Raw genomic sequence first — 26,143 nt, forward strand, 5'->3', positions numbered from 1 at the left:
GCTGCCTATGCACGCTGCAATGTTCCTTATGGCATTATTTTAAATAGGGGCACATATATAGCTTCTGCGTAAAAAACACTGACACACTGATGTCAGCGAAATATCCCGTGCTTGGAAGGCAGGTATTGAAGACACGCTTTGTGCCCGTGCTGCCAAATTACTTAAGTGTAGGGATAGGACCAGGCAAAGGTAAATTACTTGCTTCATTAAGACCGGATTAAATTTAAAATTAAACCAGGAAGGATGAGACAAACCAGAGAGATGGAAACACCGTTGGATAGTTGTTCTAACATCACATTCCAATAACACGCAAAGGCTTATAGAAATCAAAGTAGTCGCACACACCGCAACACTTCCGCAGCCATCCCATATGGTACCAGTCAGCAATAACCTTTTAATAAACCAACTTTACTCGCTGAGGTTTGGGGGAAAGGAGAGAGAGATGGAAGGGAAGGCTCCCCAGCGTTCTCCCTTTCTACCTCCCGCTCCTGGAAATGTTAAGATTTCTACAAGAACTATTTACCTAGTGCTTTCAAGGTTACTGTGGCATTGGTTTTTCCGAAAGGGTTTTCTGCTTGGCATGTGAATTCTCCAGAATCATTAACTCCCACTGAACGGATGTTCAATGTTAATTTCCTTTCGTATCCATAATCACCCAAATTTCTGCTTTTGCTTGTAACAATCTGTCGGTAAAAAACAATTAACATCTAAAACACTGTGTATGCAGCATCTTTCCTAGATAAATTAAAAATAGAAGTAATTATAACTTTGCTATATTAATATTCATAACTTTAAACCGGAATAATAAGCCAGCACGGCAAACCTGTCACTAGAATCTCTCCATGCAAAACAAGTGTGTGATCAGCTGTCTTCGGGAGATAATGTCCTCTCTAAAGTCCTGTCCCCTCCCCTTATTCTTTATTTTTTTCCTCCTCGATCCACTGTAAGGCAAGAATACCTCTGTGTGTGTGTGTGTCTGTGTTCACCTGCCCCGAGAGCGCCAAATGGGAGAGACCAGCACAAACCACAAAGCTGAAACTCTTAATTTCTTCGAATATTTCAATCATATGGAAAAAAGGGTGTTGTGCCCATCAGACCCAGCTCGCCCTGGCTAAATTTCTAATGCTGATGGACGAAGGCGAGGAACCGACAGAAGGTTTTATTTGCACTAACAATGCTTCTAGCTGTAGGGCTCGATGCAAAATGAACACTGGGTCTTGACTGTCCTAATGCTCGGAAGCTGCAGCTATTGTAAAAACCATTCCAACTCTGACGTGCAGTTCACAACTGAAGCGCTGCCTAAAAATCACCGACCCCTCTAATGGTTGCGATGCTTCCCAGTGAATGACGGGAGAGAATTTAAGGTGCTGGAGCTTCGTTTTAAACTGGGTGGCTCTATGCCCCAAGGCCGTGGCATCTCTTCGTTGCAGACGTACTGCAGAGAGACACGGTCACGGCACGCGTCACACAGCATCCTCGCGCTGGAACCCCCTCTGCTTCTCGATCCATGGCAATCCAGACTCATTGATCTTACAGGCAACTGGAAACCTCATTTTCTTTCCAAAGCATTGAGTATAACATGACTCTACGCCTATGTATGCATGCTGTAACTAAATAAAATTTAATGCTTTGAGGTGTTGACTTTAGTTTCTGTGAGAATGCTTGGTGCGGTTAGAAAGACTGACACATTTACATTGATTAATCCAAATGCAGGCCTGGACTTGTGATTTTCTAGTAGAATGATTTCAATTCTTGGGGACGCCAAGAGATTCCAGACACATTTTGATTCCTCCTGAACTATAATAATCACAAATGGCAGTTTGGTTTGTACGGATGTGCTTGCTTATAACAAGCCGCCTAATATTCAAAAGTGGTGATAACTTCAGTCATACAAGGGAAGTGTTTTGTGGTTTGTTCTTTTTCCTTCGACCTATTCAGGACAAAATGTAACTCTGCATCTACATAAACATGAATTTTATGTATTCTGTTTCAATCCAGAATTTAATTTGACAGTCAATATTTAAAAGATAGGATCCCATGTTATTTACCAGAAAGGACAGAAAGGTCAAACTTCCTTGGTCAAAAATAATCTCCTAGTGGCTTTTACTCATAAAATGAAAAGCGACAAAGCACAAAAACTTAAGGGAAGACCCTGATTTCATCACAATGAAAGAAAGAAGAAGGGGGGGAACAACAGAAGAAAGGATGTCCTCAGATGAAGGACTGCAGTTGACCTTGGCACAGGACCAAAAGCCCCATCTGCATGTCCCATGCCGCCTTCATGTCATTTATACCTCCTCAACCCTTGGAGCTGCGAGGTGGGATTTCTGGAGCACTTAGTGGTAGCAGCTCTGCCAGAGCCAGCAGATTAGCTAAGCATGGCATAGCCAGCCCCAGGGAACGGGCCTCCCGTTCCCTATTCTGCCTGAGGAGATGTGATTTATCCAAACATCACTCCATCACAGAAGCCTTTTTTCCATAGGCACGTGAACTGCGAATTACGTATTCTGGTCACTACTCTTAGCAGTAAAAGACCAGCCAATTAGCATGGGAGCATATACAGCAGGAGTTGCTAACAGGTCTTCACAAGGGCTTTTAATTAATTTAAATTTCAGGGTATACTCAGAAAATCAAGAAGCGTCCTTAAGAACAACCCGGCGCCTGCTGCTCATTTCAAAGGCAGAGCTGGCCGCACGCCGGCTGACCAAGGGAGGGCACCTCTCTGCCCCTCGTCTGCAGAATAGCTGTGCTGTCGGTAACAAACTTACCCAGTAATTTAATTTGGTGATGCCAGGCAGCAACTTCATCTGTCACTACAGACAGAAGCCAGTTCACCGGTTCATTTTTCAGAACTTTCCCAGTTAGTGAGGCACACCATGTAATTTAAATGAATTAATCATTCCTGTGAATGCTTACTACTATTCCTGTCACATACAATCCCCATGCTAATTAGCAGGTATTTTACTGTTAATGATAACGACTAGAATATGTAATTTGCAGTCCATGTGTTGATATTTGCAGCTCCCATTGATTGCAATGTGATGTGTAGGCACTCCGTGCTTCCTTATTTAGGCAGCCCAACAGAGGTCACCTGAACTTCACATTGCAAAGCCTAATTTTAATTTCTGTTTGGGAAGAGAAGCCCATAAGGATGCTTTTCCTCCCAGCCATCCACATGGTACCATCCCTGGAGGTATTTAAAAGACGGTAGACGTAGTGCTTAGAGATAGGGTTTAGTGATGGTTTTTGTCAGAGTTGGGTTGATGGTTGGACTCGATGATCTGAAAGGTCCCTTCCAACCTAGGCGATTCTATGATTCTATGGGCACGGGACAGTTGTTGCTAGCCCCCCACCAGTCTGTGGGATGCGGAACCTTTGGAAACACAGCAAACCCAAACCGATCCAGTGTCAGGTATCCAAGACAAGCATGTGAATATCTACAGAGAGTTTGTGTTCTATGCAGATATGATACAATTAAAGGAACTCACCCCACTTTTGTGATAAATCCAACGAGCCTGTACGCTGCTATCCACATCCGTGATTACGCACGTAACTTCAAACTCTTCCCCTTCTTTGAGAAGCTCATAGCTTTTGGACAAGGTGATGACGGGAAGAGTTTTATGAACTGGAAAACAATTTAAAAGTGCATTACTTTTCATTAGCTTCAGAGCTTCCAAGGGGGGATAAAAATCAACAGTCATTAACTTTCCAATAAAATTTCAGGCCTCTGAGAGGTGTTCAAATTTCTTTAACATATTACAGAGTTGTTCCTTTACAACAAGCACATTTCTGATTCAATCTCCCTTCAAATTATGCTTAAAGTTAGATAATACTTGTTAGACCATAACAACTTGCATGACAAAACTTGAATGGTGTTGAACTGTCAATGAAACAATTCATTCCATGACAGCGACTAAAAAGTTGCACTCTGGAACCAAAAACACGGTGAGGATCAGCCACTGAAGAACTGCAGCTGAGCACTAATTCCAACTTTTAATTACAAATCACTACAGCTGATGCAACCAACAGGTCCCTGAGAAGCCCCTGATGGACAGCCCAGGAATGACAGGTACAGCTCAAGGACTTCAGCACATCCACCCTTGAAACCACCACAACTCATGGTGAGGATTCCCAGAGGTGGCTGGAGCCAAGACCACGGACAAGTTCGTCACCCAAGAGGTAGGTGGTTACAAGTAGCCATGGGCTAGCTGTATCCCCGCTCTGCTTCGGGGTGTCTTTTGTCAACAGGATTGCGTGTCTGTGATCTCCACTAAACTCTTCAGCTCTTCCTCTGTTCCCTCTACAGTTTGTTTTTCTGTTTTCTTCATCCTTTCTTCAAATTCTCCTCATTTATGAGGCTCCACTGAACTTCCCACTAGGGCTTTTATGCAGGAAGACTCACTTTCAAGCCGTGAATGCAACACACATCAGATAAGGCTTTCCAGACTCTCTTCCTGCCTGACATAGGCTTTGTAGTTGTCTTAGGCAAATTATACGAAACTTAGGCAAACTCCACGCTTTTCAGCCATTCATACTTTAACAATAATGTTTTCCTCATGTTCTACAGAAGAGAACAAAGAAGCATGTTTGCTCTCCTCAGATATAAAGGCTCACATAAAAATCCCTCCCCCGGCATTCAGCAGGACCCAAGAGACAGGAGGAAGCCGGGGCAGAAGGCGTGCTGTGTTCTCACCCGCCAGCAACATCTACGGACAACCGAAAAAAAAGCCATGAGGCCACAAAGCCCCTTATTGTTTGGAGAAGGGCTGGACATAAACACTCCCAGTGCTATCGTAGCAGAGCTGGTGCATGTTTGAGTACACAGCTCCCTCCTTCATGGATGCCTCTTCTCCCTGTCTGCACCAGAAGATCAAACGTGGGGGTCCGAGCCACCACGGTTATGATTACACAAACAATGCCCGCCAAAGGGTCTCCAACACACTTAAGTCTTCAACCAAGGAGAAAAGGGGAGTTTCACCTGGTAAACTCAATGAGGATTGAGCACTACAGCACGGCAATTACAACACGGAGGACGACAATGCTGCTTTGCTGCTGACGGCCTCCAGCAGATGCTTCCACTTACTGCACACTTCCCTCCAGATGGAGATGTGGGCAGAGCGCCCAGGTCCCGCCGGCCACCTACAGCTGCCCACCATCAGAGGGCTGCTGTCGATGGATGCCAGGTCAGCACCCTCCCATTGGAAGTCACCGCTCTGTTGAGCAAGTACAGACTTTTACCCCGTAAAAAAATGAAACGGTCCAATACTACAACTTGCATTTTCCTGTGTCAGAGATATATTAGTTATGTCAATCAACTGCTTGCTTTCTTTGGCCATCAATGAAAAAACAATTGAAAAAAACCCTTGTTACAGAACTAACACCAGAGACAGCAAGAATGGACTTGATCTTTGTCATCATGGGAGAATGCCAGAGATGCCTGCACTGGTAAAACTTTCGTTCTCTTCTCATTAATTGAAATTTATTATTCATTAAAATGCACTATATGAGAGTTTCCAAACCACCAGGAAAGAGACTTCTTCAATTTGTCACAGCAAACCGCACACTGGAGATGTCCCCTGCTGCCCACCCCCCGCCCCACCACCGAGGAGCAGGCACCAGGCAGGTCACACAACAGAGACTGCCGGTGCGCAACCTGGGCACGTGCAGGGACACGTCTGGAGATGCTCCCTCCATCCCCAGACCATTCTGCAGCCTCTGCATGGCACACATGCCTTGGCAGAGACACAAGGAGTCACTTCATTCAAAGAGCCCCAGAGCTACGTGGAGAGCAAACTCATTTACTCGCCCCTGAGGAAACGCCGAGCCAGCCTGGCTTGCTGAACCGCTCCCTCCACCTCTCTCCTGGGTATTTATACAGCGGATTAACGATACACGGGGTAACTGCAGGCTCCAAAATGCCCAAACAAAACCAGCCTGTAACATGCCGTGCAGCCAGGCATCAGGCTCCTTCCCAAACCCATTTAACCACCCAACCCTAGGGCACAAGGGCATAGGAAGGTCAAAGGTAGGGCGTCATCAACAGGTTTGCAGAGCTAAGTGATGCATCAAGCTGCACAGCCACAATGCACACCTCATCATGATCTGGGCGCCTGGTTGCTGTTGTGACCATCCTGGAGACCATCATGGAGATGGAGATGGAGATGGAGACAAACAAGGGCCCTCTGCTGCCCCAAGCTCTGCCTCTCCACTGAATCTCTTTTCTTCAGTGCCATCAATCAGTTCCCCTGCTGTCATTTGTGTGAGTCAGGCACCCAAATCTCCACCTTGCCTGAACAAACCTGTCCAAAACTCAGGGCACTGGTTTGTCCTCAAAGTTTAACAGCACAACCCATGGTTCTTAGAATGGTGAAAAAAACCTCCTTGAAATCACCAGGAACAGAAAATAAAAGCAATCATGACCAAACCTGCTCAGCACAGCCACAAGCCAAATGTCACAAGATCAACTTGTGCCCCTACACCACTTTCCCAGAACAAGCTTTCCAAGGCCACTCCCTTCCTCTGGACTGCCTCCAGCAGTCACTGGCACCACAGAGCAATCCCCTGGTATGCAAGCACATCTGGCTTTCAGTAGGAGAAGACTCCAAAAAGCCTCCAGAGGAGAACACCACCTCCAGCCTCCCCATGAAAAGGTGAGGACACCAGGTGAGGCTTCACAGCGCTTCCCATCAGTTCCTGGGAGATAAAGGGGAAAAATCAGGTGTTCTACAAGAAGGTGAAAATCCTGTGTTACCTGGCCTCACATTTAGGAAAATGTGCTCCGATATTTTCTCAACTCCGTTGTGCTTGGCCAAGCACTGGTAGCAGCCCTTGAACGACCTCTGTACGTTCTTTATAATGATGCCTTTCTGCGGATTGGGAATGAACGTCATATTTTTGGGGAGAGGTTTGCCATCGCATTTTCTCAGCGTGAAGTTTGAAACATCTGGATCTGTTAGCGGGCACACTAGCAGGATGTCACTGTCTTCTTTTCCGTAGATCAGAGAATCAACAAGGAAGAGCACGTTTGGATCTGTGAAGAAATGCAAAGACCTGTCAGAGAAGCTGGTGTTGCACAGGGAACTTCTGATGACCTTAATTCTGCAACTGGGCACTTACATCAAAGGAAGTTTTACATTCAGCCAGTAAAGCCGAGTGTTACCCAATTCGTGTTTACCAAGAGATGTTAAATTTTGTCTTAAAAGAGCAGCACAACAGGAGATGTGCAGTAGCACTCAATACCAGACAGACTAAAGAATCACGTGCACTAAAAATAATCTTACTGTTTTTTTTATTTGGAGATAGAGGTTTTTTTCTTTGCCTTGTTTAGCTCCAAAACCTCCACCCTCCACAACAGTAAACAGATTTTCACAGACCATTAAAAGTAATTTGCTTTTAGCTCATGGCAGGGCTGTAAGGTTTCATGCCCACAGGAGGATTTTGAAGAAATTTATGAGCAAATGGAAGTTGAAAAGCACCTAAATTATGGTTTTCACTTCTGTAAAATACATAATCTAAATGAACACACATGGCTACCAGAGGAAGCACCAAACAACTTCTCTCTCTCTCTCCCCTCCCTGAAAGCAAGGGTTATTTTTAGCCTCCTTAGAAAAAAAATGGGCATACAAACAGCATATCTGATTGAAAAAATTGTCGTGTAACTTTTCACAAGGTAACTTTTCTAAAAGCATTTACTCTCAGCCAACCACAGCACACAAACATACAGTACTTTAAACATTTTTACAACCAAGCCCATGATAGCAGATGACCTTGAAACACTAAGAACCTCACCATTACCAGCGAACCCAAAAATAAAGGACGGTGTGGTGACAAACTTTGTAAAAGCTTATTTCAGTTCCCATCTGCCCTCCCTACAGAGTACCTTGAATTAGAAATGTAGAAACAGAGGGATAAGTTTTCTTTCTCTTTTTTTGAAAACGGGCTTCGTACAACTTGAATTATTAGAGATCAACAAACCATGACTTAACAAGGAAGACAGAGAAAATTTGGGTAAGATGGTGTGCAACGTGCATTTGGTTTAAGGCAAGAAGTACCAGGCTGAAAATGAAGCATTGGGCATTTACATAAGTAACTAGGAAATGCTAAGTTGAAGGTCGCTCATCCCTGAACAGAGAAGTTACTGGCTGGTTTCTAGCTTAGACCGAGGGTGTAGTTTTAACCTCACTCGACACCTCTGCCCACAAACTCAAAGCTTTGAAGCATCAGTCTAGAACTAGAGGATGGAGACTACTAACGAATGAAAAAAGTAAAGCATGCCTGAAGAGAACCGAAGTGTGATGTTTTGCACATGAGATACTTAGAGAAATGCTATGAATAACTGTCACTCCTGAGCTGGAAGTGCATGGACTAGAAGAGCTCACCTAAATGTCCCTGCTGACTGAGACTTAACTGATTGGTCTCCTCTCAGTCCACTTTTTCTCCACTATGGACAGAGACAAGGTATCTTCGCTATACAGAAATTATGGCTTCCCAGGAAAAAAAAAAGACACTCTTGAAAGTAGAAGAAAGAAACAAAGACCTGTTTCACCAACTGCTGAAATTGCAGAGAAGGCCTTGCTGGGGTAAGCAGAATTGCTCAGATGCTCCCCTTCCCATTTTCAGTCCCCCTCTGGAAGGGAGACGTCGTGGAGAGACGACGTGAGAGGATTTGCCATAGGAAATCAAGGCACAAAAAAGATCATGTTCTTCTCTTCACAGCTTTCCACCTCATGTACAACTCAGGCAGCACTTGCTTTCTGGGTTTCCAACACAAGATCACAGAATCATAGAATGGTTTGGGTTGGAAGGGACCTTAAAGATCATCTAGTTCCAACCCCCTTGCCCTGGGCAGGGAATGTGGAAGATCCGGTGATGCTTATCATTGCTTGTGTCTGAAAAGACCTGAGATCAAAATCAAGAGATTTTTCTCTTATGTAGGTGTCTGAACTAGCTTGATCTTCACCAAACTTACTTGTATAGGGACACAAATGGCTTCTATAGACAAAACACGGGCACTTTCTGCCAAAGCAGAAAGGTGAAAGAGGGAAGCGCCTACAGTCTGGTCAACACTTGAGTCATCCTCGGTCACAGAAGCATCGAAAATTCATTGTTAGCAGATCCAGATGGACATAAGAGATAAACAGCTGCTACCACTTCACGTGCCACTTTTGACTGTGCAGGATCCAGGTTCTCCTTCCACTGAGTTGCTCTTGGTCCTGTTCTCTCCCCATTGCCAGCTTTACAAGCAGAAGGCATATAGGGTGCTTGTGACAACCCCACAAGCAGCTGAGCTCAGGGTAGCATCTTCAAGGTGTTGCAAAATGATGGCCAGCCTCACAAACATACTTATTTCACTGCCAAGAACTTGTCCAAGTGAAGCTTGCATGTTTTTCACACAAATAATACAAAGAAATTAACAACATGTTGCATGAGGGTCACACAACTTCTCTGATGCTCTGGTAACCATGTTGCAGTGGGAGGGTTGTCTGCCATCCCGAGGTGAAGGAGTCACCCACTTAATGGAAGGCACAAACATCTCTATGATCACAACTGTCTGGGATAATTACCACGACCTTCAGGAAAGCAGTCATGGTAGATAAAGTCAACAATGTTTTTCACATATAGGTAAAATACATGACGATTTCCTTTAGTCATAGTCTCAGAGAAACACAGAAGGTCAAGAAAACTCATCCGTGGTAGCTGCATGGCTATATGGACAACTTGGGAGCAGTTAAAGGAGCACTCTTTAAATTGAGAGGCCGCTATGAGAAAACAGTCTTTGCTGTGCTGTGCTGGTATCTCCCTGTCTTGGAAAACAACCTCGCAGTAATTCTCAAAGGACTGGCAGGGTTCAGAGGAGGCTCTCTGAGGCAACCCCTGTTGGACAAGGAATGCTGTTTCCAAGAAAGTGGATGCCGTAGGACTTTTTTCCATCAACAGGGAAAAAAGACCACCAGAGCTATGTGAAGGAGAAGCAAAAGAACTGTCTTCCTTGGAAAGGAAAAGGGAATGCCAGGCATGGTAAACTGTCAGCTTGAGGGCAGCTGATGAAGCCACAGATCAGGAGCCAACAGAAGAAGAGAAGAAATCTGGAGAAAATACAGGACAAAGAAGAAGGGTAATAAAGGATTAGGAAAATGTGTCAGAGCAGAGGCATTTCTTTCCCATCTAAGACACTTCTGATCAGTCACAAGGTAGATCGGGAGCTGGGGGCAGAGGAATCATTGCTGCCTGATGGCTTAAGCCTGAGAGCGCAGCCTCGAAAAGCCAAATCCTTTAGCTGACCTCCTCAATAAATCAAGAGCTTGGGCCCAAACCTTATATGACTCCATACTGATGGATGGCAGGGAATTAAAAAGGCATTTCTACAGACTGCTTGCTTCCTCACAGTACAACTGACTCACGCAACTGATTCAGGTCACTTGGCTAGCTTCTAGAAAGAGGGCTCAGAGACGTAAAGAGAAACTCGTCCAGAACTTTGCTCTGGTGACAAAGGCCATTGCAAGCAAAGCTGGGAGTGAGTTTTCTTTCTACTGGACAGGGAAGAATATTTCTTCTATCAGACTGCATTCTCCCTCTGTACTTCAAGTTCATTCCCACCTGCAGCACTGACTGTCCTATTATTCTGGGAGAGGGAAGGGGAGGGGAAAGAAAAAAATAATGCCTTCATTGATATTTACCTTTTACAAAAACATAAAAAGAGGTGACAACACTCCCTTTGCTTTTGCATATGTATCTGCCTATGTCTCTGACTGTCGCATTTTTGGTGTACCATTCTTTCTCACTGGACGTCCTTTCTTTTGCTGATGGATCCGAGTTCTGGAAATTCCAAGTCACAGGTCCATCCTCGTTGCACCTCAGCCTTAATTCCTCCCCTTTATTCACAACCAGTGAAGATTCTTCATGGGGCAGTGAACCACCTGGAAAAAAAAAAAAAAGCATGAAATACAATGCCTGTCAATACAACACACTCTTTTTTTCTGCAGCAAAATTGTTATTTATAGTTGTATATGTGCAGTTAATATTTTGGGAGTTACTTCTTAAAAATACTAAGCTGCAACGTCTCTGCAATTCTACAGACACTTTTTGTCTCGTCAGACCTTCAGCACACAGAGCAAATAACCACTGCAGATGAAAACTGGCCTTTAAAAAACCATCTGAAACTAGTTTCAGATGCACCAGTTTCTGCAATGGTTTGGCTTTTGAATGGGAACAGACCCAAGCTATTTAAAAATTAAATTCAAGAACATATGAGCCTGATTCTACATGGCAGCACTTTTAATCATTCTTTGTCATTTACTCAATATGTTGCCAAGAACTAAAGTTTCCTTGCTCAACAGTTATCTTTTTTTAACTGCTCTCTCATGTATTCGGAAGCTCCACTCTTGGATTAGAAATGTCCAGTTTAATGAAGGCATGCTTTCCATATCTGCTTATTTCTTTAGTTGAAGAGCAAATCTGTCATTTTTTTACTTCCAAAAAAATATCATGCAAAATATTCTTCAAGCTTCCACCCCAACACTACCAAATTATTTCACCAACCTCCTAGTCGCCAAAGCTTCTCTAAATGACCACTTAGATTCTCTTTCACCAAACACACCATGAGGCAACTTTTAAAACGTTGTCAGAAAATGAAGCTGTGTAATGTGAAAGTCTTAGTGAACCTACAAAAGGGCGTTCATAGCCAAAAACGCAGATAAACCCTTACTACTGTGGACCTGCTTGAACATCAGAAGAACATAAGCAAATATTGAGGTGGTCTTTACCCCTTTCCGAGTAGCTCTTTAGTCCTACAAGCAATCCTTAGCTCACAATAACCCTGCTGCGAGCTGCCGTCCCTCTCATGTGAAGCACAGTTGGGTGGGACTGTACAACATCCATATGTAGTAGCAGAGTCGTGCCACTGAAAATACTACTTGCATTCAAAAACACGCTCCCGCGGCTCCTTTCAGAGGCTGAATTTCCCTACCCACGCAGATAACGACAGACATTCAAGCAAAACAATCGGATAATTAGTTGGGATGAGATTATATACGCTCCAGACTTAATTCACTCATCTCACAGCTTTAGTTGCTCTTAAGGTATATACTGGACTAAGAGCAGGTCAGGTAACTGCTCCTCTTCCCGACAAATCCACCACCGGGCAGGAAGGAAAGGACGCTCAGACCACCTGCAGTCTGATTATTTTGTTTGTGGCCTGGGTTTTGGAGACAGCCCTCGTTCTCTCCCCCTCTCCCTCGGATTCAAATTTATTCATCGGTGCGACACCCAACAGGCAGTCATTTTTCCAGCACTGCCACAAATTTTCCACATGAGGTCCACTAACCCTGCACATATGCCTCCCTGATTGAACGCATAAACAACCATCCCGGAAATAATAATTACCAGAAAAAGGCAGAAAAAAACCCCCACTTTTAATTTCAAATCTGCTACCTCAAAGTGCAGGTGTGAGCCTGAGCTGTGACACAGCAGCTCGACCGAGGAGAAAGTCCAAGGTCTCAGGAGCACAGGTCCCAGCCAGCAGTGGCTCTGCCGGTGGGAGAGCTGTAATATCCCTTTTCCCGGGACATAGGGTGCCTGACAGCAGGGTGAGGAGAGGCAAGGAGACCCCTGATTTGAAAACCCCTCAGATCAGAGCAAGCAACTCTCAGCACCTGAGAAGGCAGAGGGCAAAGACCAGTGCGAAGGTCTCAGGAAAGCCCGTGCAGGTCCTTCATGGGATGTCTTTGGAAGAATTCTCTTGCTGCTTCCCACAGGCCATGGGATGCTTCAAGCGACAAATGACACGAGCTGCACAAAACAGCAGACGTGCAATGCTGTATAGCCACTGCGGTCCTCAGGCGAGTCAGGGAAGGCTGGGAAAGGAAAAGATGGGGACATCCTTCCCTGGCATCACTCCCTGCCTGCAGCCAGCATGGTCTCAGCCTGGGCTCTGGTATATGGCCAGGCTGGGATGGTCCCTGCTACCCATCCCCTGCCCCACCACCGAGGAGCAGGCACCAGGCAGGCCACGCAACAGAGACTGCCGGTGTGCAACCGAGGTGTGCACAGGGACACATCTGGAGATGCTCCCTCCATGCCCAGACCGTACTGGGGGATGGAGGGAGCAGCCTCTGCGTGGCACACACACCATGGCAGAGACATGAGGGATCACTTCATTCAGAGAGCTCCGGAGCTACGTGGAGAGTAAACTCATTTACTTGCCCCTGCGGAAACGCTGAGCCAGCCTGGCTTGCTGAACCACACGGGAAGGTCAAAGGTAGGGTGTCATCAACAGGTTTGCAGAGGACAGGGACAGATCGGAGGTAGAAGAGCAGAGATTAATGTCACAACTGACCCACGAAACGCATGTGGATCTGTCACACCATGCGCATGGCTGCCACGTGTGTGAATGCTGATGGGTGCTGCAGCAACAGAGCCTTCCCCTTCTGGAGACCGGGTGCTCCTTAGTCCTACGAATAACCATCGCTCCACGGCACAGCATCGCGGAGTTGGGCGGGATGTGCAGGAGCCATGCCTCAGTCGGGGGGGGAACGTTTCTCACAAAACCAACACCACTTCCACGCAAAAACACGCTCCCGCGGCTCCTTTCAGAGGCTGAATTTCCCTACCCACGCAGATAACGACAGACGCTCAAGCAAAACAATCGGATAATTAGTTGGGATGAGATTATACGCTCCAGACTTAATTCACTCATCTCACAGCTTTAGTTGCTCTTAAGGTATATACTGGACTAAGAGCAGGTCAGGTAACTGCTCCTCTTCCCGACAAATCCACCACCGGGCAGGAAGGAAGGGACGCTCAGCCCACCTGCAGTCTGGTTACTTGGTCTGTGGCCTGGGTTTTGGAGACAGCCCTCGTCCTCTCCCCGTCTCCCTGGGATTCAAATTTATTTATCAGTGCTACGCCCAACAGGCCATCCACCAGCGCCTGTTTTTCCAGCACCGCCACAAATTTTCCACATGAGGTCCGCTAATCCTCTGCACAAACCCACATGACTGAACATATAAACAAGCATCCTAGAAATAATAATTGCCAGAAGGATTAAGGAAAACATAATTTCATATTTTTATGCAACGTTTGTGACTTTTACCCGCTCTTTCCCCTAGCACTCATCATAGCCATTCAGGTTAGGAGTTCAAAATTTTGTAACGCTTATTATCAGGACTATCTAGCAAGTTGGTGGAAAGTTTTTCGAGCTGGTAAACAACAGACAGAGCAGAGCATGACTCCATCCAGAGGCACTAGAAATACGTTACGTACCGGAGCTGGGGAAAGAAACGCGCAGAGGGAACAAGCCCGCTGTGGCACTCCACAACAAAAGCCACAATATTCCAGTTGAAACCATCACTCATATTTCAAGACAATCTGGTTACGGTTCCTTTACGCAGCCTACGAAGTCTCAGCAAAATAGTTTGCAAATTGAGTTAATGCCCCGTGCAAAGGATTCCCACAATCTAAAGGGTTTTTTTTTTCTGTTGTCTTCTGAAAACGACATGCCTTCAATAAAAGCATGGCAGTGTAAGAACAGGTTGGAAATGCAAGAACTATCAGATGTGCTTAGTATTAAGCACCTAAATATCGCCTGTCTTTAAAAGATAAGAATTAAAATCGTGCTTAGAAAGATGGGACTGTCTTTGTACCTCCTTTTTGGAGGAATAATGCAGTAACAGCAATCTGAGAGTTTAACCAACAACTTGTAATCCACTGTACTAATCCCCACAGCATGCGACCATCTGCTATCTCTTGATCTTTTCTCAGACTGCTAACGCCTCACGTCCGAGACTGCTCCATTCTCCAATGCACTCCAAACTTGCACACTCCAGTAACACAAATCAGGGAGGCGATTCTGCCCCTCTGCTCTGCTCTCGTGAGACCCCACCTGCAGTACTGCGTGCAGCTCTGGGGCCCTCAGCACAAGAAGGACACGGACCTATTGGAACAGGTCCAGAGGAGGGCCACGAAGATGATCAGAGGGCTGGAGCAACTCTCCTATGAGGACAGGCTGAGGGAGTTGGGGTTTTTCAGCCTGGAGAAGAGAAGGCTCCAGGAAGACCTTATAGCCCCTTCCAGTACCTAAAGGGGGCCTACAGGAGAGATGGGGAGGGACCCTTGATCAGGGAGCGGAGCAACAGGACAAGGGGTAATGCTTTTAAACTGAAGCAGAGTAGATTTAGATTGGATATCAGGAAGAAATTCTTTACTGTGAGGGTGGTGAGACACTGGAACGGGTTGCCCAGGGAGGTTGTGGCTGCCCCATCCCTGGAGGTGTTCAAGGCCAGGCTGGATGGGGCTTTGAGCAGCCTGGTTTAGTGGGAGGTGTCCCTGCCCATGGCAGGGGGTTGGAACTAGATGATCTTTTTGTTCCTTTCCAACCCAAACCATTCTATGATTCTATGAAATCACGAGCATTACCACGATGGTAACGCTAATAATCTGGGAACCAGTTGTGTTGGCGGGATGTACACCAGAGATGGTGAGCAACCTCCAAGCGCCAAACCCCATGGGATGCAGAGTCTGCTCTCTCCTCCCAGGGCTCCATGTCCACCCCAGGCACAACCATGACTTTACCAGTCACCAGTGGGATTGTAAACTCTCTGAGCAACAACCCATGGCTATGTCTCCACTGAAGATTTCCAGATGTAGGCGTGTGTCTTTAGTCTGTTATCTGACCCACACCTGGGCATGTCTCCACCCTCTAACTCCCTACACCTTGGAAAAGGAGGTGGACCGCTACCTCATTACTCAGCTAAGTGTCACCACCTCTGTGAAACCCACCTGTCCACAGGGACCCCACAGGACAAGGGGAAGAAAGGAAACCCATCCTCTGCCCCCATGGCTCCTGTGGGCTAGTGGGGAACAGATGGTGCTACTGTTGGTCAAGGGCTGTGGATCCCACTGCAAAAACATCCAACACTCCCCATACACTGCAGAGCCGGAGTACCACACTGGGCTTCTGGATGACTCTCTAGAGTTGTTATTAAGGGCAACTAGCAGGGAATTATTTACGCTAACAAATTATGCTGATAATGGCAAATATTTCATAATTAACAATACATTATATATATATACACACACACACACACAAAATAAATCGCAAAGCTCAGAGTTGGACAGCCCAAGACCAATTTTGGATGTTCTAAATTTGTGTCCCACAGCTGAAAAGAGTCACTTCCACTATCCCAGCTTCTCCTTTTAATATAAGAAATCTAAGTTAAAAACTACAATGCTGGAATCACTTGTGAACAAGGCTGTGTAACTGAAGAAAGAAGCGGAATATATGAATATATTACAAGCAGCTTCCTAAGCCCTAGAAATGAAGGGAGACAGAGGAAAGAGGGGGAGTACAGCAGTTGTGACTTCTGCATGCAGAAGGAACATCTGGAAAACCAGGCTGGAGGAATTAGAAAATGAAACAGCTCCAGATAATACTGATAGGAAATGCAGGTCAAATTGCAGGGATATGATTAAGGACAGCAGAATGTTCCTGTAACAATTAAGGGATGTGCAAACAAAAAAAAAAGTTTTGGCTAAGGAGTGCACCATCCTGGAAAAAAAAATAATAATAATATGTTTTATGTGGGAGCTTTTCAGCCCCAGCCACAACACGGAAAAGCACGTCAGGTGCAAGTCCACATCACGCTCACAAAGCAACTGGAGACTATCCCCAGCTGCCAAGCAAACAAAGGACGTGGGGCTGCCATGGAATAAGATGAAGAGTCAAGCGGTGTGGATTTTATTCCCAGCTCTGCCACAGATTTCCTGCACAGCCTTAGGCCAACAGGTTAGTCCCTCTGTGGCCGTTTCCTCTTTCATCTCTTATCTAAACATTAAAAGGAACAAGAAGTTTGTGGCGGCTCTATAGCACAACAGATTGCTTACAGAGAAAAAACAAAACAAAACAAAACAAAGCAAAACAAAAAAATCCCCTGTGTCTTGTCCCACCCCCTTCTATGTTAAAGTTATCTCAAACGTCTGCCAAGCCAGGGGCACAGTACAGCCACAACCTGCTCACATCCAGCACCAGCCCAAGGGACCTGCCAGTGGGTTCACTGCCACCCGGCAGGAGCAAATCCCTCTCCCAGGGCTGGGACATGCTGCAAGGGCACAGTGGGCTCTTCTGAGCTTCTGCCTCCTCCCTTTGTGGTTGTCCATAACCTTCAGAGTCACCAGCGGTCCCCAAGTACAAACACCGCACAACGAAAACGATGACCTGACCGTGACCTGATCCTGACCACGACTTCCAAACCAGTTAACGTTCTCCTATGACGAATGCACCGAGGAGCTGAACTTCAAGGGGCAAAATGTCCATGACTTTGGTGTGAGATTGTGGTGATTGGATACAATTAGAGACTGCTTTCTCTTCAGTGCCTGTTCACTCTGGGCGCTGGCCTCATTTCAAGGGCTATCACACAGACCTTACTCACCGCATTTTTCAGTTTCCCATCTACAACAACATAAGAGAGCAGAAACAAGAGATATGCCTTATCAGTTTAAGGAATGGCACTGTTGCAGATGCAGTGGTCTGGGGATATCAGCGAGACATGGCTTGCAGGGAGGTAATATCCTCTTTCAGCATACCCAGCACTGCTGGAAAAATGAACATGTTTTGAGACACACAAGTCTCCCGCAGATCTGAAAGAAAAGCAGAAGCAAAACCATCTATTTTACACAAGTGCAGAAGTCCTAGCCAGGTCTTCTTTACCGTATTAGTTGGTGTAATGGAAGAGTACTGCCTTTCCAACTGTCTCAACTATGACACTTGACGTACGCTATGAGGGAGATGAATTTAAGACCCTTTACAATTGTATTTTCTTTGTCCTGGCATCTCATGCCCTAAGGAAACACATAAAGTGTCAAACTCGCATGTTAATCACACTGAAATTACTTTAATTTACTCTGATACGTAAAATCTCCCAGATTTTTCAAAGGAGGGGTGCTATCATATGCTTACTTGTTTTGTTCCACTTCACTAAACAGACACTCTCCCTTATGCTAGCTGAAAAGTTTAGCAATGGCAAATGTCAATTTTAAGTTATTTGATCTGAAAGCTGCATCAGACCCCGTTTCAGCTAGGCTGCGGGGGAAAAGGCGGCCAGCAATGTAGCCTCTTGCTTCGCAAAAGAAACCATCCACGCCAACACCCATGCCAGTGTGTTCCTCAACGACACGACATAGACCAAAAAAGACCAAAGACGTGATTGTCCCCTGCAAGCACATGGTGGATGCCACGAATCCTGGCTGATAGAAACGCTAACTGACTCCTCTGCCCCAGCTTCATCTTGGAGACTGAAAAATAACTTAACTGTCACCGGGTAGGTATTACAGGGTCTAGACTGATTAGGGCTCCCCTGCAGAACCAAGTGGCTTGTTTCTAACACATCCAACAGAGCCAGTGCCACCTGCTGACCAACAGACTCTTCAACGCCGCGTGTTTCCCCAGCAGAAACGCAGAGCTCCTGCGCTTGCTCTGAAGTTTTGGATCCTCAGAAGCTGTGGGTTACTAAGCAGAAAACCAGGGGAGAGGATTACTGAGGGGGGTCTGACATTTTTCCAGCTGCATGAGGGCAACCACTGTCTTCTCACCCCCCTCCCCGTAGACCCTTCACCCTGAACGGGAGGGGGCCACAGGAAGGGCACGGTGGAGGGCAGAAGGCAGGAACTCGCCGGCCCGACACTCAAAGGCACAGCCAAAGCGACCCCATCTGCAGGCAGCGGAAAGGAGAAACGGGCATCCCCCAACACAAGGAGCGAGTGTGGAGCCAGCCAGCCCATTCCCACCCATGGCAAACCCAAGAGAGGAAGTGCAGGGAGGCTGAAACAAAGGTTGTCTTTATCATCTGGGGAGGCATGAGTGTGGGGAACCACAGAGCTGCTGCTGTGAGACACCCCCCCCTTTGCAGTGACACCCCACACGAAGCTTTCAGCTCCGCAGTTTGGGGTTGCTCCTACATGGACCTGCCTCACTAAACCCCTCCGGCCCTGGGAGGGCACTCCACAGGACAAGAAAAAGGCGCTTGGTGCTTCCCCCTCGCAGAGAAAACATCTCAGGCAACCAAGGAGACACCCAGCTACACCTGAAGAGAGGGTGTGCACCCCTCCAAACGAGCTGTGGTTAATCAGAAGCAGCAGGTGGCAAGAAGACAAATCCAGCCAGCTCCCTAGCCCCCGCACATCCCACTATTCCAAGACAGACGTTCACAGGATCTCCAGGCAGGACAAGCGTGAGGAGCCGGGCTGATCCCCTGCTCGTGGGTGGAAGCCAGCAGGTCCTCCTGCAGAGGCCACAGCAATTAGCAAGGCAGCTAATCGTACTTTGCTCCCTCATTTCAGAAGCAGGCTTAGCAGAGCAGGTTCTGCAGGTGACCTCCAAAACGAACTGCCCTGTACATCCAAGTGCTGCACTCCCTCACGGCCAGGGGGCCGGGGGAAGGAACCCCACCTTCCAGAGGCAGACACCCACCTTCCTCGGCCCCCCCGCCGCTGTGTTTTCCCTTGCCAGCGTGAGGAAAGTCCAGCCACGCAAACCAGCCACTCGTCCTGCCTACCGAGCAGCTTGCCCCTTCTGACTGGCATGTCCAACTCCGCTAATGCAGCTAACAAAGGCGGACAGGTAGCTGAACATAATTCCAGTTTAGCACACATACCGACCAGCCCCAGCAGGATCAAGCGCCAGGCTTCTTCCCATGGCTGCGTATGAAACCTTCCTGAATCCTCTTTTTCTGTGAAGTTACGACTTTGGGGCTTTTTCTGTTGTTTTGGGGTTGGTTTTTTGAAGGAGCACCATACGCACTACAGCAGTCCTGTCACTCCTCTTGAAGCACTATGAGCAACAACCTAGTCTAGGTGATTAATTCATTTTATTACAGCATGTTGACGCACTACGGTCTCTTATACCTAAACTTCCCACCACAGAAGGGATCTACAGGCAATGTGCTAATGAACAAAACCAAACCCAAAGCATGACTGACCCATCAGTTGGGGTTTTTTTTCAACTAGAATGGTCTGAGCTTAAAATAACTACTACTTCTTATTCAAAGAAAAACACAGAGGACAGGTAAATATATATGTACGTACACACACACAAGTAGGATTTGCAAAAAACGGGCAACCGTTTGCCACAACACTTGTCAGTGTTGAGGTTTATACAATATTTAGACTGATCCTCACTCCCACTGAATTACTGCCTTCTTCCCTCTAATTTCCAAAATTACTTATTAACCAGCTGCTAGTTTTATCAGCTGGTAGACATATAAATAAACAAATTATAAAGTAAGTATGGAGAACGATTAAAAGGAATGAAAAAGCGCACTTATGCATGGTGTATTCAAATTCAGCTGTCATTCACCCAGTCTATTCCTTTAATGGCTTTTTCTTCTCACTTCTCTGTGCTGACATTTACATTAAAAGGTGCAGTATCTCTCAACTTCCATTTTGAACGAATGTTCCTTGTAATGAGCAACACGGGCTTGAAAGCGTGTTTTCTGAAATGCAGCGAAAAGGTAGTTTTAACGAAGAGAAATGAGAAAACTGGGGAGAAGTGAATCGTTTTGCAATCTGAATTAATGCCTATTTGGAAAAGGCTCAACTGAGGAAGGAGATGTAAGACTTTTGGCACCGCGAATTCTAATTATTTCAAGTCTTGGCAGTAATTTTATCAAATAGTAGCAATTTCATTAAAAGGTGCACTGGTAATCATCTACATAAGGCCTCCAGAGGGGAAAATATACCAATAATTGCATAATTATGTTATCGCTGCTCTTATGATGGACCACATTAAATACCACAAAGAGGAGCACAGCTTTTTACTTTCTCCAGATATTTAGTTCAGTACTTTTTCCTAGAAGATTACAGCAATAAACAAGACTTTCAGATTAATAAACATGTTCACCAAATTTTGCAGAAAAGACACAGCTATCTTTTATGCCCATGTTACTTTGTATTCTCTTTTCCTGCACTGAAAGCCCTGACAGATTCATGAGAAAAAATGCTGGGTTTTAGCAATAAGATAGCTAAAGTATTTATATAGCTCTGCCACTGAAATCCAAGTCACTGCATCACATCATGCATCCACATGGCACAGAGATCCATTTAAGAGGCAGGTTTGGGGAGTATCTCCATCTTTGTCCATATAAATTAACTTTACCTATTCCGTGATTTTTTAATAAGCCTGCAGTAAGTTAGATTTCCTTTGTCTAACTAGTGCACAAACTTTGCTGCTAATTAGGATGTTGTTAAAAACTTCTTGTAAAGGCATTGTCTTGTAGACAATACCAAATCTAATAAAGGCATTTTTAATGTGTTAGTCTTAGAGAAGTATCTTTGCACATGCCTTCTGAAACTGTGGCTAGGGCAACTTGGGGAGGATTCATCGGCAGGTTCCTCAGAACCTCCGAGGGGTGAACGAATCTCGCCCCAGGCGATCACGCTAACACCCAGCAAGATCTGTCACTGATGTTGTCTTGGAAATACCTTGAATACAGAGACTTAGATGTTTTTCTGACAATCCAGTTTCGTTTCCCCAGTCGTCTTCTGGCAAGGAGATGCAGAGCTCGGCCATTTAACTTAATCTCCACCGTCAGCAGGAGTCCCACGTAAATATTTTGCTTGCAAATAGTTCACTGATAAGCCCTATCACAAATTGCATATACATGGCAAATATATAGGTGGCCGCTGGCTGAAAAAGTGGTCCTCCTTCCTACCCCAAGGGCACCGCGCCGTGAGCACCGTGTGAGGACCTGCCTGAGCAGGGAATCCCGCTGCAGCATCGCTCCTGATGGTACCCAGTTTATGGGAGGAGGCCAGAAATACAGGGTTTACTTCTCCTCCTTCCACTTGACCTCTTTTATTGTGGCTGCATTCCTCAAATCCTAGGTATGATGATGTTAGCATTACTGCAAAGTCAGCAATTTTATGTATAATACCTGGAAGTCAGACGTGCTATGGCATAGGAAACTTCAACAGCTTGTGTTACAATGAACACTAGTGGGAGGAAGCTTTTATTTTGTTGAAGATGATAACATAATTTCTTTTCAAAGTTAAAAAGTTATGCTCATCCAGGCATAGAACGCGCTTCCATGCCGTATAAAACAGCAAACAAAGTTAGGCAGCAGAAGCAAAGAACTGGGCAGTCACCGAGCAGCAGAAAACGAACGCCTCAGTGCCAGCTCCTAGTGCAGAAGAGCAGCTAAGGCAGACGAACAGAACCACTTCAGGTAAAAATACCCTATTAAACCGCATATTTAATGTAATGCTACATTAAAAGTAAAAATGTAGCATTTTCACCATGCACTTTTTCCTTTTAGAAAGTAAAAACATTCAACAGTCATTTTGAAAACACAACAACATGAATTTAAACTTACAGCTCCTCTAATCATTAAAAAAAAAAAAAAAAACCAAACTTAAGGCAAAAAATTTATTCAAGCCGTACATTTGCTGCCAACATTTTAAAGCTAATCGAACTACTGTAGTTGTGGAAATCAGTCGCTGAGCACCTCCAGGCAGGTTGTGCCTCAGCGACAAACCAGCCTTTGGCATCTGGAGGCTCCCAGCAGGTGCAGAGAAAATATTTTCTTTATTTCAGTTCATTCAGTACAACTCAATTAAGCAACCAGTCCATTCAAAGAGGAGCTACTAATCAGGAGCTGAAAAAAACCCCATGAATGTTTCCTTCCATTGCCATTCTAAGAATAAAAAGAGGATGAGATGGACTAGTTCTAAAATTTTTACAGCGTAGTGATTAGAAACCACCAGTTTTGACTACAGATAGGCCTTTCAGACATTAATTCTTTATTTCAAAACATTTCTCAATGAGTTTTTTCTTCCCAATTGGCTGGCTTCTATGTGGTGCTATTTATCTAACGGAAAAACATTTCAGAATTCTCGTTTCCTTCTTTGTAATCGATGCAAATCATCAGTAAAAAATCAATTATCTAATACAAGAAATGTCAACACTTTCTATTTTCATACTAAAACATACACATGAAGAATCAGAATAAGTGTATATATAACAAGCTACATAATTGCTTAAATACAGGCACGGTGATTAATCAAAGTAAGTATAACATTAAGCGTAAAGGCTACATTTAATTAAAACTCTATCTCAATGGTAATAAAGGAGGTTAAACCTTTCTTTACAAAATGATTAAGTACAAATGCAAAACAGTTAAAATGAGGCTTACTGTTAGCTGATTTAAGTCATGATTAAAATCAGATTTACAATGTTTTGAATCAAATTGAAGCAGAGAGTTAACACCGGGAGGTAACTATTTTATTAAACCTGGGAATACACCATTTCTTATCTGGAGTCAGACCTCAATTTTACACATCGGATCTGGAGGAAATCCGAACAAGTTGGAGAGGGCTGAGAAGAACAAGAGGAGGAGGAGTTACGGAAGACGCACCAAAAGAAAAGGCTGAAAAAGGTTTATCAGAGAAGTCAAAGATGTTCTATTCACTGTCAATTCGTAAAATGTTATTAGAAAGAGGATGGTGACCAGCAGCTCACTATATCCATGAGAGCACAGGGGAAAAAAAAGGGTGGAATTAAGCGACCAGCAAAGGGAGATGAGGTCAGGAATCAGGCGAAGCTTTCGACCTTTCACAACTAGTTATGTGCTAGAGAAAAACGGGTGGTAGACTCTGCCCCACAAGTCTGCCTTAGAGCGTGCGAGACAAAAGTCCACCTGGGAAGATCAGCTCCGTCTGACCCGGGGGGGACAGCAGGGGACGGAGGGGTGACCTCTGCCGGTCTCCTCCAGCTTCACTCTCCCAGTTGTTCGGGGCCTCCCTGCGCCTTGCCGTGCCTCTCACACGCCCAGCAGTGGGAGGCGGGCGAACGCCTGAGAAAGTCAAGATTTCATGCAGCAAAGAATGAAGTTTCCAGTCCCGAGGGCTGCAGACGAAACCTTCAACACGTGACGTCGGTGCAGCCATTAACTCCTGAACAAAAAACAGATTAAGAGAGCCAAGTGCTCGTTTCTAATCTCATGATACCCTTCGGCAGGAACCTAGTTAGCCCTGAATGGCCTAGGCATGCGAATACCCAAAACGCTTCTGTCACACAGCTCACCGGGACCTTTCTCCTCCTCCGAAACGGGCAGGCTCTGAATGACAGGTTATAACCAACAACTTTGGTTTCTTTTTCCAGCGTGGCTTTTGCACGAACCTTTTCTTTAAAAGAAGCCCACTCCGTGTCATGGGGAGCAGGTTCACCCAGCACGAGCGGAGGAGCACTGCTTAGCGTAAGACAATTACTGACGGGAAAAGAAAGGAGGTGTAGGACTAACCTGGCATTTGCCAGGCTTCCAAAGAGCCTGGAAGAGATGCACCTCTCTGACTTTCAAATTTCCCTGCCACGGTTTTCATCTCTTCTTAACTTAAATCAGCCCGTGCATCCGCTTTATCACTTAGATTTACAACCGTCAGCGCCTAGTTGCTCTGCAAATTCTTGTCCATATCAGATATTTAATGATTATGTTACGTGATTACAGACTCAGCTGTCAGATGACATTTAAAATCATGGACATTCAAAGCTGACAGCCCCCCCAATGGCAAAACCCCCTGTAGATGCTAATTTTACTAAACGATGCCTCTGTTTAGTTACAATTTTGAGGACTGATCCGTCTGGAGCAGTGCAGGAGTTGCATAGCACGGTAGCAACACCAGAAACTTTTCTGTTATTTACATGCCTGTAAGAGACAGTATAAAGATCATATAACCAAGAGCCCTACGTGCTGCACAAAAAAAAATGATGTTGCAACCCAAAAAAAGATCACTAAAAATCCACTTAAAGGTATATCTGAAAAACCTATGTTTTCAGAATAAATGAGTATAATCCCGAGGAGTAAATCCGCTGAGAGATTAACATTTACTGTGCTTTCTAACGGGTATACCCTCGAAAATAGGAGTCGCGTTCTCCCTTCAGACACAGATGTTTACGGTCCCCTTATGCTTTTATCACTAACGGCAGCAATCTTGGCCGGTGGACAAACAATACACTTCGGTTGCCATTAGGTTTGGCAGCCGGCCAGGGAGACTACTCACACGCGTAAAATTACGTTCGCTTATGACTGTTGGCGGGGTTAAAGAGGGTCCTTTCGGAAAAAGCCCTTCTCGTTTCCTAAAAGTCACTGAAAAAGCCAAGCACAATACTTCTGCAGTAAAATGATACAGAAGAGTAATAACAATTTTAAAATCTCTTTTATGGCAAGCCCTAGTAATCTGGGTGTGCATTCTCTTTAGAGTTTTTTATAAGAAACGTCCAAAAGATGTAACACACTGGAACCTGGGTCACCACTTTCATTACATGCCTTTAGCATCTGTTCTCCCCTTTCGCCAAAGGTTACAACGAACACCTTGAGCTCTGTCAAGACTGAAGAAACTCAGGGGGAGCTGAGTTTCTGATGGACAGAAACAACGGCCAGTTGTTTCTTGTTCAGGGGAAGACTCAGAAATCACAGAAAGGCAAAGTTTTACGCTTAAAGTGAGAGGGTACTTACAGTAAATGCAATGCATTAGGATATTAGACCTCATTTCCTCCAGCCATTCTCTGAACAGCTGAAAGAGACTTAAGGAAATGAGTCAAAATCCTGGAAGATGTTTGTACGAGATGAAAAAGAAAACAACATCTGTAAAATCATGTGTCACACACACACAGCAAGACAATCAAGCAACGCTGGATCTCTGCAACGGCCTTCATTTCCATGGACAGAGAGAAAAAGCTGAGAAGTGGCTCAACCTTGAGCAATTACTGCCTCTCTTCTACAAGATTGATATGAGATTAGATCGGTTGTCATTTACTGTAGATAAACATATATGTTGTTGAAACTCTCTGATGCTGTGCGGTTCTTGTTTCATCCAGAATTTGTTATTCCTTACCTTCAGATGACACCGGAGTGTTTACTGAAAGTTCAGGCTAGAAAAGCAGCTTTCTTTCAAACTACAAATGCGTAATATTTGGTATTTAGTTTGACAGCTCCAGATATGCCTTAAAAATATTTCGAATAGCTCGCACTAACAACGAATGATGGTTCAGACAGAAATCCAAAGAATACGGAGGTATCACTTAGAGTCTCTTACAACAGACCAGAGAGAGAAAAGGACAAGTATCACTACGAGAAACTCCTACCAGACTGGAACATGACTC

At 45.2% G+C, this 26,143-nt stretch overlaps 1 protein-coding gene across 2 annotated transcripts in view; it reads right to left on the reverse strand.

Annotated features, from left to right (window-relative positions):
• Window positions 1-26,143, reverse strand: part of KIT (KIT proto-oncogene, receptor tyrosine kinase) — a 58,703-nt gene that overhangs the window by 28,677 nt on the left and 3,883 nt on the right. The window contains exons 1-5 of one of the 2 annotated variants that reach the window (XM_054202582.1): window positions 21,469-21,571; window positions 10,677-10,916; window positions 6,752-7,030; window positions 3,489-3,625; window positions 524-683 (exon numbers count right to left, since the gene is read on the reverse strand). In XM_054202582.1, the coding sequence (XP_054058557.1) occupies window positions 524-683; window positions 3,489-3,625; window positions 6,752-7,030; window positions 10,677-10,916; window positions 21,469-21,556 (904 nt within the window). In that variant the 5' untranslated portion in view covers window positions 21,557-21,571. Of the gene's footprint in view, window positions 1-523; window positions 684-3,488; window positions 3,626-6,751; window positions 7,031-10,676; window positions 10,917-21,468; window positions 21,572-26,143 lie in introns of those variants that run through there. The other variant, XM_054202580.1, reaches the window with a different exon arrangement.

This window comes from Rissa tridactyla, chromosome 5 (assembly GCF_028500815.1).
Source record: "Rissa tridactyla isolate bRisTri1 chromosome 5, bRisTri1.patW.cur.20221130, whole genome shotgun sequence".
NCBI lineage: Eukaryota > Metazoa > Chordata > Aves > Charadriiformes > Laridae > Rissa > Rissa tridactyla.